The 13,806-nt window shown below is 48.6% G+C and overlaps 1 protein-coding gene across 6 annotated transcripts in view; it reads right to left on the reverse strand.

Moving 5' to 3' along the window:
* Positions 1-13,806, reverse strand: part of PRKAG2 (protein kinase AMP-activated non-catalytic subunit gamma 2) — a 751,594-nt gene that overhangs the window by 486,638 nt on the left and 251,150 nt on the right. For all 6 annotated transcript variants that reach the window (XM_029588430.1, XM_029588428.1, XM_029588429.1 and 3 more), the window contains exon 3: positions 4,606-4,888. In XM_029588430.1, the coding sequence (XP_029444290.1) occupies positions 4,606-4,888 (283 nt within the window). The remainder of the gene's footprint in view (positions 1-4,605; positions 4,889-13,806) is intronic.

Below are 13,806 nucleotides of genomic sequence, written 5' to 3' on the forward strand. Positions count from 1 at the left end.
AACTCGTTGCCAAGTCGATTGGGGCCAGGCCCTGATGGAGCTTAAGAGCCCAGGGCTAGTGATGTCATCAAGGGGAGACACCCCTGAGGTCCCCGCCCTAGCGTCCATAAGAGGGGGCATGTAGCGCGTGCGCGCGCCTAGAGAGGCCCGGAGGAAACATGGCGGTCGGCGGTGTACTCGCCGCCCCGGGGATTCCTGGAATGGAGCAACGGAAGCGGCTGGCAACGGCTGCGAGTTTCCTCAAGGGAGAAAGAGAAGCAGAACACACAGTGAGTAATAGCTGTCGCAGCCGTTTGCAACCGGTCATAACAATTACAATTCTTTGCGTACATATGGAGTTTCGGAAACTCTATGCAAATGTATGGAAACTTGTTTCAGCCATCGCTTCAGAATATTGAACATTGTGTCACAAAATCTGCCCCTAGGTTGTTTCTGGAAACCAGGTTTTGGGCAGGGAAGGGGGCCACTAAAACGCAATCAGTTTTTGTACAATAAACAGATCTCATTTGTACTCTGAAACATTGTTCTTTAGTGCTTAGCTTTTAGCCAAACAGTATGTTGTACATAACTCGACTACTTCATATTTTGCAGTTTTCTAAGAATAGCCCAGTATTTGCCAATTCCTTGGTTCTGCTATGGGTTTCCATAGCAACAATAGAGTTGACTTGGCGTCACATGGAATCATAATAGGGTTGATACACACTGGACTGTACCATCAATACAGATAGATTTACACCGCATATGTGCGCTAACTACCCATCTGATGGGAAACTTTTTATCTGAATTACCATGCAATACATTTCTAAGAATTTTTACATACATTTATTTTTCTTCTTGAACTTTAAGCCTGGCTTAGAAAAGGAATACAGTTCTGCGGAGGAATGCCATAGATAAAAAGAAGCTGAGGATTATAGCAAAGCAGAAGCTGGATATGAGTCAGCACAGTGGTGCTGTTATAAAAGAAAAAGCTAACACCATACAAGCATATAGTAACATGATGGCAGAAAAATACTATTTAGCCCATCTAGTCTGCCCATCTGTCCAATGTATCTAACCCTTACAATTCCCATCATTCCTTCAGAGATGCCCTGTGTTTACCCCATGCCAATTTACATTCAGATAGTTTTTGCCTCCACCTGCTTCACTGGGAGGCCATTCCATGCATCCACTACCCTCTCTCTAGATATTTCCTAAGCTTACTCTTGAGTTTACTCCCTTTCACCCTCATCCCATGATCCCTTGTTCTAGAGCCTCTTTTCCATTGAAAGAGGCTCACCTCCTATGCATGGAAACCTAAATGTCTCTATTATATCTCTCCTTCTCTGTCATTCTGCTCAGCAATGGTAAGGTCTTTGTTGGCATACGGTGTGCCCAGTTTTGGACTTCACCCTTCAAAAGAAACACGAAGAGGTTGGAGAAATTCCAGAAGAGAGCAAAAATGGATAAGATGCCTAGATTATATGGCCTGGGAGGAAAGTTTAAAGAAACTGGGTTTATTTAGCCTAGGCACCTCAAGTTTTTTATTTATATACCGCCATATCCATATTAGAGAAGATTGATGAATTTTTGGTAGCAACTATTCAAACACATTTGTCTCCTTCTCTGAGGAAAGAACAAGAAGAACTGGTCTTACATTGTAGCTGGGAAGATTTAGGTTCGATATTAGTAAGACCTTTTCTAAATGCCAGGCTTTTTGGCCTGGGAATTCCTCCTTTCTCCTTCAACTCTGGTTTCAGTTGGAGCTGGGTCACAAGGTATCTAACTCTTCAATCGAGCCAAAGTTTAGTAAGACATCAACATCACAGAAGCAATAAAGAGTTAGTATATTTGGTAACTAGTATACACAGCAGCAACTGGACAGGACTGCAATGAGTTTCTTCCTTCCACTGCCCCTTCCAAGTGTCTGTATGATGTGAATGCTGACTTTAGAAGCAGACATTATCATCGCCTGTCCATGCACAAATACACTCAGACACCAAGTCTTTTGTCCCCTTGTTATTTCCATCCCCAGCTAGTCCAAGGTAGGGATCCTACACTTGCTTCCAAAGCCAGGCCTTGAAACATGAGATGGACTCGTGGTAACCGGGCCTGCCCATTCCTGTTTCATTCTTTGCCCTCTTTCTAAACCCTGCCTGCAAATCCCATACTAACTTCTGGCCAAGGGCCAAACAGGACGCTTTCTTCTAAAGGATGGCTTGCTTCACTGTTACCTGGGCACCAGCAGGGGTCACCCTTACAGAGGTACAGTAATCACTCTCTCTCCCCTTTCCCCAGTACTAAGTGACAAATCTGCAGCCCACTGCGTAGGAGATCTATATTATCTGTGTGCCTCACAACACAGAATCCAGCATCTACAGGAAATAGCCCTATACATTAAACTCAATGTGCCCTATTTTCTAAAGAGCTTTGTCACTGACAGGCATCTTGAAAATAGACTCTACCACACAGAAAAAGTGGTGCGAAGTGGGCACCACACAATATCTGCAGGTCACTCGGCATCTTTAATTAAATGATTGCCCCTCTGATCGCATCTGAGATCTGCTGTTCCCCTAACTTATCCTTCTCTTACAATTTTATTAGATTCTAAGCTCTGAGCACCTGTACTCCAAGGCTAACAAGGCACTGAGGCCTCTAATGCTCCCATTCTTTTTCAAAGCACTTTGATTTATATTTGCTAATGAAAGTAATTTGCATTGACCTGTCAGTTTGTCAAATCTTTGTTTTCCTTCTGCTGTGTGAGGAGAGGGCTGAGGCTTTCTGCTCCAGCAGTGCCTCAGGAACATGCAATACATGCAGTCTGCTCAAATGTTCCTCCTGCTGTGTACGAAACGGGAAGGAGCAAACAAGGACATAGTGAGCTGGAAGGAACCAGCCATTTATAGAGCTGCCACATGAAAAGGAGAGACAGAAATAAGAGGAACTTTCAGAATGAGGAAACCGCACACTGATACAAAACACTATTTTACTTTTTTTCAGTTATCATACAAAATAGTTGCAAAATGTTCTGCACTCCGGTCTTTGTTTAATATTGCCAAAAAAAAAAGAGTCAGAAATGACCTAGTTCCACCAGCATACGACAAAGACTCAGGGTAAACCACAGTGTCTCTTCTACTGTTGAACTCTGCTAGCACTACATTACTTAATTTCCTCCCTGGCATGGTTAAACCTGTAGCGATAACCCTGATTCAAGGCCCAAGGCATGTGTAAATTGTCATTAATTAGCTGTCTCTTTATGAGGTAATTTTTTTAATGTCTTTATTTTCAAGCAGCACTCAGTTTTGATGGTTTATCTTCATTGAACTGTCATCAGTTGAAGTGCAGCTGGGCTGAATTTGGTGATTAGGTAAGTTCAGCTAATGAATGACAGACAGTAAAATAAAACTGCACAAGTGCGATAATGTACACATTTTGAGCTCATAAGGTTGTTAGATGCGTACGGATGGACAGACGGACTGGGCGTTGACAACCGGGACTCTCACACTAGTGCAAGGAAAAGCATCAACCCCCCCCCCCCCCTAAAGTCTAAAGAAATACACTGGTACCTGCAGACTAATACCTTTCCTAGAAATTATAAACCAGCCAGAGCTAAAGGTAATCTGTGTGCTCAGTGTCAACCACCACAGAGAATCAACAGAGATCGATAAGATAAAAAGTAACCCGGGTGCCTCTTACACCTGAATACAGAGATCCTTGTACATGAGAAGATCGTTTTGTAAATTATAGCATTCACAAAGGAGTGTTTTATTTGAAAGTGGGAACTTTTTACCATCCAATCAGTGGCAAGAACAAGCAAGCTTTAAACTGACAAACTGAGCGTTCAGTTAAGAAATGAGCGAACTGACTGGTTGGGACACAACGTTGTTACCCTACCAATGCTGCATTTCACCCATTCAACCACTCAGAACATTTATGCCAATTCCTTTCCAACAACGTAATACAATAATTAAAAAAAAAAAAAACCAAAGCTCCTGAAAGTAATAATCTCCAACTGTCGGGGCACTAACTCACATTCTTCCACAAAGGGACATGCACTGGCAGTAAATGCCTTGCCCCGCGGGACAGTGGCGGACAGCGGTCCAGTTTCTGGAGGGAGAGGTTTGGCCGGCCCTTGCATCTGAACTTAACACACACACACAGCACCCTGTGGCATTTGCCTCGTCCATGGGAAATCAGCGCTACAGCCAGCCAAAGGCACCTGGAGGAGGTGACGGAAAAGCCAGGGCTGATCTAAAGTCTCCCTCTAGAAACCGTGCGCCCCTTGCAAGCTCTGCCACTGGATCAAACCATTTTACAATTTTTTGAAAAGCGCTCAAGCTCCTGCCTTCTAAAAATGAAAGCCTCTTCGTTCACACCGCATGCATGGGCCTTTACATTCCACGCTCTTGGTCTTCCCGTTAAGATGCCTTTGGTTGAGGACGTGTAACTTTTGGCACAGGTAGTCCTCTCATAGTAGAGACTGTTGCCATGGGCACAACTGCTTTCAGACCAGTGTGCAAGACTCCAAGTGAGCGTGTGTGTGTGTGTGTGCTTCAGAGAGAAGAACCTAGTTAGAGGACGTGCTAGGCTTAAAAGCGTCTTCCTAAGAGGACACGGTGAAAGTCCTACCTTTCCGAGATCGTGTGAAGAATTTGATGCCACCGGGTGAGGTAGATGAACTGGAACCGGGGGAGGAAGAATCTTTGGAGGACGCCCTGAAGATGCCGCTGAAGCTCATTCGGCGGGGAGAGCGAGGAGGAGACTCTTGATGTGGAAAGGGAAATACTGTCTTAGGCGACCCCGGGCTATGCTTTGATCTCACAGGAGCTGACACGGGGCTTGAAGGCTGGTTCTGAAGTCCTTTGGAAAAAAAACCTTTGGAAGGGCTTCCGGTGCTGCAGGACCCTTCGGCCTGAAAAGAGAGAGAGGCAGCAGAGATGTCAACTATGAGACAATGCAGCTCCACACACACCCGTTCCATTTTCACCAACCTTGTTCACATGCAACTGTATAAAAATACAAAACCATTACCAGGTTTACATGAGTCACACAACATTAATAGCAAATACAGCTATGCACTAAAACACCTTCTGTGGTCACTATGTATGATACAACTAGAATATATATATATTTTACATGTCTTACAACAAGCAGTAAGATTCTCATGTTCAACTAGACAAGACTTTACTTTGGTCACAGTTTAACAGTTGTAATTCCTTTATTTTCAATGCGGTAACTCCTTTCAGTGAAACACAATCCCCAACACGGACCCGTGTTTCACCAGTCCGGCTGCTTCGGGGGGCTAATTTTAACGTCACAAGCAAGTGAGATTGCTTGTGACACAGACTGTTGTGAGATTGCTTGTGACATAGACTGTGAGATTGCTTGTGACACAGACTGTTGTGAGATTGCTTGTGACACAGACTCTTGTGAGATTGCTTGTGACACAGACTGTGAGATTGCTTGTGACACAGACTGTTGTGAGATTGCTTGTGACACAGACTGTGAGATTGCTTGTGACACAGACTGTTGTGAGATTGCTTGTGACACAGACTGTGAGATTGCTTGTGACACAGACTGTTGTGAGATTGCTTGTGACATAGACTGTGAGATTGCTTGTGACACAGACTGTTGTGAGATTGCTTGTGACACAGACTGTGAGATTGCTTGTGACACAGACTGTTGTGAGATTGCTTGTGACATAGACTGTGAGATTGCTTGTGACACAGACTGTTGTGATTGCTTGTGACATAGACTGTGAGATTGCTTGTGACACAGACTGTGAGATTGCTTGTGACACAGACTGTTGTGAGATTGCTTGTGACATAGACTGTGAGATTGCTTGTGACACAGACTGTTGTGAGATTGCTTGTGACATAGACTGTGAGATTGCTTGTGACATAGACTGTTGTGAGATTGCTTGTGACACAGACTCTTGTGAGATTGCTTGTGACACAGACTGTGAGATTGCTTGTGACACAGACTGTTGTGAGATTGCTTGTGACACAGACTGTTGTTAAAATTAGCCCCCCGAATCAGCCGGACTGGCGAAACACGGGTCCGTGTTGGGGATTGTTGTTAAACACTGTGTTTCAATGAAAAGAGTTACCGCATTGAAAATAAAGGAATTACAACTGTTAAACTGTGACCAAAGTAAAGTTTTATTTGCGCTTTTGGTGTATACATCAGATGTGTTAAGTGCACTTTTGCTCCAGTGTAATATTGGACAACCAGACAAGACTAACACTGTCTCTCATTTTTCAGATATATGGTACTTGGTCTGCACACACAAAAAAAATGTCACCTAATGACTGTAGCAGGCAAAATTATGTAAATCTCTGACCCAGACAGAAGGAACTGTCAGAGGGCAGCTAATATCCCAACACTCGTCTCCATTTATTGATTATTTCTCCCTTCCCTCCTTCCTTCATTCAAATTAGTGCACTGAAGGCTCGACGACAGTCCTAGCTGCAATACTGTGGTAAAGCAATGTCAGGGTGCATAACGAGTAAAAAGGAAACGGAAAGAGGAATTTAGTACCGGAGAGGAAATGAGGTTTGGGCCCTGCAAGCCAGAAGGGCAGAAAATAGAAAAGCCAGCAGGTCTGGCTAGGGCTGGAAAGAGAAGGGAAGTTGTCACGGCAGGGCAGGTCGATTTAGGAAGCCCCCAGGGCAGGGGCAGCAGAGGGCAGGTTACAGGTAACCCCGGAGCAGGAGCACAAGAGTCAGGAGCAGGGCAGGATATAGGCAACCTCCAGGCAGGAACAGGGAAAACCAGGGTCTTCTGCCTGACCAGCCGCCTCCCCCTTGGGTTGAGCCCGCAGGTTCTGGTGGCCGGCAGGACTTAACTGGAGGCGTAGTGGAACAAAGGTGTACAAAGCGCAGGAGGACACCCAAAGAGGACTGGCAGGCTACAGGATACTAGGGGCCCACAAAACAAGGGGCAAGGAGTGCACCAGCAGAACAGAGAAACAAGCGGCCAAGAGAGAGCAAGAGACACACGGGCAAGGCAGAGCTGGACAACACAAAACACAGGGCAAGACAAGGACAGGACCTAACAGAAACAGAGTACAAGGCCAGACAAGGGACCAGACAAACAAGTACTGTACTCAGGCAGGAGGGCCGCTGGGAAACCGCACAGGAAACAGGGAAAACAAAGAGGCAGGAGGGCAACTGGTAAGCCACACAGGAAAAGGCAAAAACAAGAACAACAATCAGGTAAGAGGGCCAAAGGGAAGATACAAGAAACAAGGAAAACAAAGAGGCATAAGGACCACTGGAAGGCCTTATGCCAGGGAAGACAAACAGGCAGGAGGGCCACTGGAAGGCCACACAGAAACCAGGGAATACAAACAGGCAGGAGGGCCACTGGAAGACCACGCAGAAACCAGGGAATACAAACAGGCAGGAGGGCCACTGGAAGGCCACGCAGAAACCAGGGAATACAAACAGGCAGGAGGGCCACTGGAAGGCCACATAGGAACCAGGGAAGACAAACAGGCAGGAGGGCCACTGGAAGCTCGCAGAAACCAGGGAAGACAAACAGGCAGGAGGGCCACTGGAAGGCCACACAGAAACCAGGGAAGACAAACAGGCAGGAGGGCCACTGGAAGCTCGCAGAAACCAGGGAAGACAAACAGGCAGGAGGGCCACTGGAAGGCCACACAGAAACCAGGGAATACAAACAGGCAGGAGGGCCACTGGAAAGCCACGCAGAAACCAGGGAATACAAACAGGCAGGAGGGCCACTGGAAGGCCACGCAGAAACCAGGGAATACAAACAGGCAGGAGGGCCACTGGAAGGCCACACAGAAACCAGGGAATACAAACAGGCAGGAGGGCCACTGGAAGGCCACACAGAAACCAGGGAAGACAAACAGGCAGGAGGGACACTGGAAGGCCACATAGGAACCAGGGAATACAAACAGGCAGGAGGGCCACTGGAAGGCCACATAGGAACCAGGGAATACAAACAGGCAGGAGGGACACTGGAAGGCCACATAGGAACCAGGGAATACAAACAGGCAGGAGGGCCACTGGAAGGCCACATAGGAACCAGGGAAGACAAACAGGCAGGAGGGCCACTGGAAGCTCGCAGAAACCAGGGAAGACAAACAGGCAGGAGGGCCACTGGAAGGCCACACAGAAACCAGGGAAGACAAACAGGCAGGAGGGCCACTGGAAGCTCGCAGAAACCAGGGAAGACAAACAGGCAGGAGGGCCACTGGAAGGCCACGCAGAAACCAGGGAATACAAACAGGCAGGAGGGCCACTGGAAGGCCACGCAGAAACCAGGGAATACAAACAGGCAGGAGGGCCACTGGAAGGCCACACAGAAACCAGGGAATACAAACAGGCAGGAGGGCCACTGGAAGCTCGCAGAAACCAGGGAAGACAAACAGGCAGGAGGGACACTGGAAGGCCACATAGGAACCAGGGAATACAAACAGGCAGGAGGGCCACTGGAAGGCCACATAGGAACCAGGGAATACAAACAGGCAGGAGGGACACTGGAAGGCCACATAGGAACCAGGGAATACAAACAGGAAGGAGGGCCACTGGAAGGCCACATAGGAACCAGGGAAGACAAACAGGCAGGAGGGCCACTGGAAGCTCGCAGAAACCAGGGAAGACAAACAGGCAGGAGGGCCACTGGAAGCTCGCAGAAACCAGGGAAGACAAACAGGCAGGAGGGCCACTGGAAGGCCACGCAGAAACCAGGGAATACAAACAGGCAGGAGGGCCACTGGAAGGCCACACAGAAACCAGGGAATACAAACAGGCAGGAGGGCCACTGGAAGCTCGCAGAAACCAGGGAAGACAAACAGGCAGGAGGGCCACTGGAAGGCCACACAGAAACCAGGGAATACAAACAGGCAGGAGGGCCACTGGAAGGCCACTCAGAAACCAGGGAATACAAACAGGCAGGAGGGCCACTGGAAGGCCACACAGAAACCAGGGAATACAAACAGGCAGGAGGGCCACTGGAAGGCCACGCAGAAACCAGGGAATACAAACAGGCAGGAGGGCCACTGGAAGGTCACATAGGAACCAGGGAATACAAACAGGCAGGAGGGCCACTGGAAGGCCACATAGGAACCAGGGAATACAAACAGGCAGGAGGGCCACTGGAAGGTCACATAGGAACCAGGGAATACAAACAGGCAAGAGGGCCACTGGAAGGCCACATAGGAACCAGGGAATACAAACAGGCAGGAGGGCCACTGGAAGGCCACATAGGAACCAGGGAATACAAACAGGCAGGAGGGCCACTGGAAGGCCACGCAGAAACCAAGGAATAAAAACAGGCAGGAGGGCCACTGGAAGGCCACACAGAAACCAGGGAATACAAACAGGCAGGAGGGCCACTGGAAGGCCACACAGAAACCAGGGAATACAAACAGGCAGGAGGGCCACTGGAAGGCCACATAGGAACCAGGGAATACAAACAGGCAGGAGGGCCACTGGAAGGCCACATAGGAACCAGGGAATACAAACAGGCAGGAGGGCCACTGGAAGCTCGCAGAAACCAGGGAAGACAAACAGGCAGGAGGGCCACTGGAAGGCCACACAGAAACCAGGGAATACAAACAGGCAGGAGGGCCACTGGAAGGCCACGCAGAAACCAGGGAATACAAACAGGCAGGAGGGCCACTGGAAGGCCACACAGAAACCAGGGAATACAAACAGGCAGGAGGGCCACTGGAAGGCCACACAGAAACCAGGGAATACAAACAGGCAGGAGGGCCACTGGAAGACCACGCAGAAACCAGGGAATACAAACAGGCAGGAGGGCCACTGGAAGGCCACATAGGAACCAGGGAATACAAACAGGCAGGAGGGCCACTGGAAGGCCACATAGGAACCACGGAATACAAACAGGCAGGAGGGCCACTGGAAGGCCACATAGGAACCAGGGAATACAAACAGGCAGGAGGGCCACTGGAAGCTCGCAGAAACCAGGGAAGACAAACAGGCAGGAGGGCCACTGGAAGGCCACACAGAAACCAGGGAAGACAAACAGGCAGGAGGGCCACTGGAAGGCCACGCAGAAACCAGGGAATACAAACAGGCAGGAGGGCCACTGGAAGGCCACACAGAAACCAGGGAATACAAACAGGCAGGAGGGCCACTGGAAGGCCACGCAGAAACCAGGGAATACAAACAGGCAGGAGGGCCACTGGAAGGTCACATAGGAACCAGGGAATACAACCAGGCAGGAGGGCCACTGGAAGGCCACACAGAAACCAGGGAATACAAACAGGCAGGAGGGCCACTGGAAGGCCACGCAGAAACCAGGGAATACAAACAGGCAGGAGGGCCACTGGAAGGCCACGCAGAAACCAGGGAATACAAACAGGCAGGAGGGCCACTGGAAGGCCACGCAGAAACCAGGGAATACAAACAGGCAGGAGGGCCACTGGAAGGTCACATAGGAACCAGGGAATACAACCAGGCAGGAGGGCCACTGGAAGGCCACATAGGGACCAGGGAATACAACCAGGCAGGAGGGCCACTGGAAGGTCAGATAGGAACCAGGGAATACAAACAGGCAGGAGGGACACTGGAAGGCCACATAGAAACCAGGGAAGACAAACAGGCAGGAGGGACACTGGAAGGCCACATAGAAACCAGGGAAGACAAACAGGCAGGAGGGCCACTGGAAGGCCACATAGAAACCAGGGAAGACAAACAGGCAGGAGGGACACTGGAAGGCCACATAGAAACCAGGGAAGACAAACAGGCAGGAGGGCCACTGGAAGGCCACATAGGAACCAGGGAATACAAACAGGCAGGAGGGACACTGGAAGGCCACACAGAAACCAGGGAATACAAACAGGCAGGAGGGCCACTGGAAGGCCACATAGGAACTAGGCTAGGGAGCAACACCAGAGAGACCATAACAAGGAATAGGAAATTCCAAGATGAGGAGGGGAGAAGTGAGTGAGGCAGGCTTATAAGGCGTGGCAGTGCTTACGTGTCTTTGAGGCGGCCCACTGAGGGCCCCTGCAGGCAGGAAAGCCACACAGTGGCCAGGATCGTTACCGAAGTGTACTGACATCCTTCTGAACTCACCTCCTGACCCCTCCTCCAGATTACCACAAGTCTCACAAACCATTCCTTTAGCCCCTTCCTCCAGCCTTGTGGAGATTCTGCCAACTGAAACTGTCTTATAGGAGCAAATATGAGGTGAGACTGAGTAAAAGTATTGCTTTATTGCACTCAGGTACCCAATGTTTACAACTTATACATAATGTTATACCAGGATAGCGAAACACTTATTTCACTGTTCTTTTCTGGCTTTCCTCTAGTTCTTCAGAGCCCTCTCAGGGAGCATATCAAGGGGTGTTGGCCCAGCGGGGAGTGGGGTGGCCCAATACTCCTTGACATGCTCCCTGGGAGGGCTCTGACGTGGGGGGCGGTTACAGAAGGAGCTCAAGGTTTTTCTGAAATTACTGAAGATAATAACCTTTATACTAATACATTAGGTTTACCTGTCTTGGCTGTCTAATATCCTCCTTTTCTATACTCTTTTAAAATATTTTTAAATATGATCAACTTTTGAGTTGCCTGTGATGAACTACAGCTTTTAAAACAGGTCTTAAAATCCATCACGAGCAAAACTGGATGTTACTCTTCTTCCCCTGCAACGAACCCACAGTTTCTCATCACCTGCTCTACTGGTGGAGAACAGGGAGGGAGATGGGAATTTATCAACAGTTGTTAAAAGGCCTCTCAAATAGTATATTTCAGATACCCACGCTATACAGACCCCTGCAAAATTCAAAACCAATGACTTTGCCTTCTGAGGATCATAGGGTAAGAGTTCAGCACATGTGCTGATGCAAAACTTACCGGCAATATGATCCATAAGATAATCCCCTCCTCCAGTTTTCCATCTACACTGTTCGGTGAGCGTCACTGTTGCATAATGACTGGCAGTCAACCCTCCACAGGGCTGTAAATGCTGCCTCCCCGGCATCCCCCACCAGCCCAGGGAGCAGAAGCCTAGCACGGATACTGAGCTTGGGTCTCCTTGCATAGCTGCTGCTGGACTGCTGGGCCAGCCCGAAAGTGACAGATTTCTATCTACATGTGTGTTGAGTGGCACACGTTCCCTGAGCACATGTGAAGCTGCACACCTGAATATGCGCATATAAAATGATGCACCACCCGTATGAATACAGAGATATCATTTTAGTAAAGTAGAGGGCCTATAAGAAGCCTCCAGAAGCCATTTGGGGCTGTCACTGGTCTTGAACCCTTTTGAGCTAGGATAGGTAAGGTAGTGGGGGGAAGGGGTGAACCGTTTGGAACAACCTCTCCACTGAGACTGCTGGAATGACCTGTCCCCTCAGATTATAGAAGCAGCCTGCAGCATTTCACAGTGTGGCATTAGGAGCAAGAGAGATTAGGAGTGGTTTCCCAGCCTGGGCCAATACCCTACTGGGAAGGGGACCAGTGCCTACGTTGGTGAAAGTTCCATATTTTGGTTGGAGATTTTGGATGTTTTTGCCATTTTTGAGAGTTCTTTCTGTGACAGCTCTAGTACCCCTGGCTGGAGGATTTCGGGGTATCCACCAGTTAGGTTAGATCAGAGGGTATGGAAGAGTCCATTGTTCTCCACTCTTCACAGAGGAGGCTGGATCAGAGGTAACCCGCTGCAGGAAGGTTCCAGAAATTCTATATTTTTGTGAAGATTTTTCCTGAATTCCCAGGAGGACGTTTGAGGCCACCCTTCCTTCCTGAAGATGGAATATCTGTAGACAGCTGCTGTGTTCCCTGCTGCTGGACTTTTTCTAAGAAAAATCCCATTGAAAGACCTATAAATCCTAGTCTGAGGACACCCAACCGGAGTCTTCATCCTAGGAAAGAAACAATTTGGGGAGACTATGCAAAGACTGTAGTTCATTTTGCCATCAGTATTTCTTGAAGGAGTTTTCTGTCCCAACTAACAGGCTGATACAGTACAGTGCGCTCCGGTGGAGTGCACTGTTAACCGGCATTTGGACGCGCATTTTCGACACGCTGGCTTTACCCCTTATTGAGTAAGCGCGTCCAACCCCCCGAGACTAATAGCGCCCGCAACATGCAAATGCATGTTGATGGCCCTATTAGTTATTCCCGCGCGATTCAGAATACAAAATGTGCAGCCAAGCCGCACATTTTACTTTAAGAAATTAGCGCCTACCCAAAGGCAGGCGTTAATTTCTGCCGGCGCCATGGAAGTGCACTTAATATCCGACTTAATATCATGGCAATATTAAGTCGGAGGCCCCAAAAGTTAAAAAAGTTACAAATAAAAAAAAAAAATTTAAAATGGGCCCGCGGCTTGAAAATCGGACGCTCAATTTTGCCAGCATCCGGTTTCCGAACCTGTGGCTGTCAGCGGGTTTGAGAACCAACGCCGGCAAAATTGAGCATCGGCTGTCAAACCCGCTGGCAGCCGCCGCTTCCATCAAAAAAGAGGCGCTAGGGACGCGCTAGTGTCCCTAGCGCCTCTTTTTACCATGGACCCTAATTTAAATAAATTAAGTTACTGAATTGCGCGCACCGGGAGAGCGGGCACTCGCCCGCTCTCCCGCGTGGTTTACTGTATCGGCCCGTAAGTTGGAATCTTATTTATCTGAACCATGAAGGGTGAGAGTTTCCTTATCCAATACTGAGAGCCACTCGTACAGATACAGGCCAATGCAATATAAATGCGCTAAAAACTGGCGCTCGTACTGAGAGCCCATTTTCCTAACGCACGCCCATCTGCTTATTTGGGAAACGATGAAACATGCTAATTAACACCGGGTTAAAAAGGACGCACTAGAGGAAATTGTGC

The sequence above is a fragment of the Rhinatrema bivittatum genome, chromosome 2, assembly GCF_901001135.1.
Source record: "Rhinatrema bivittatum chromosome 2, aRhiBiv1.1, whole genome shotgun sequence".
In the NCBI taxonomy this organism is placed as follows: domain Eukaryota; kingdom Metazoa; phylum Chordata; class Amphibia; order Gymnophiona; family Rhinatrematidae; genus Rhinatrema; species Rhinatrema bivittatum.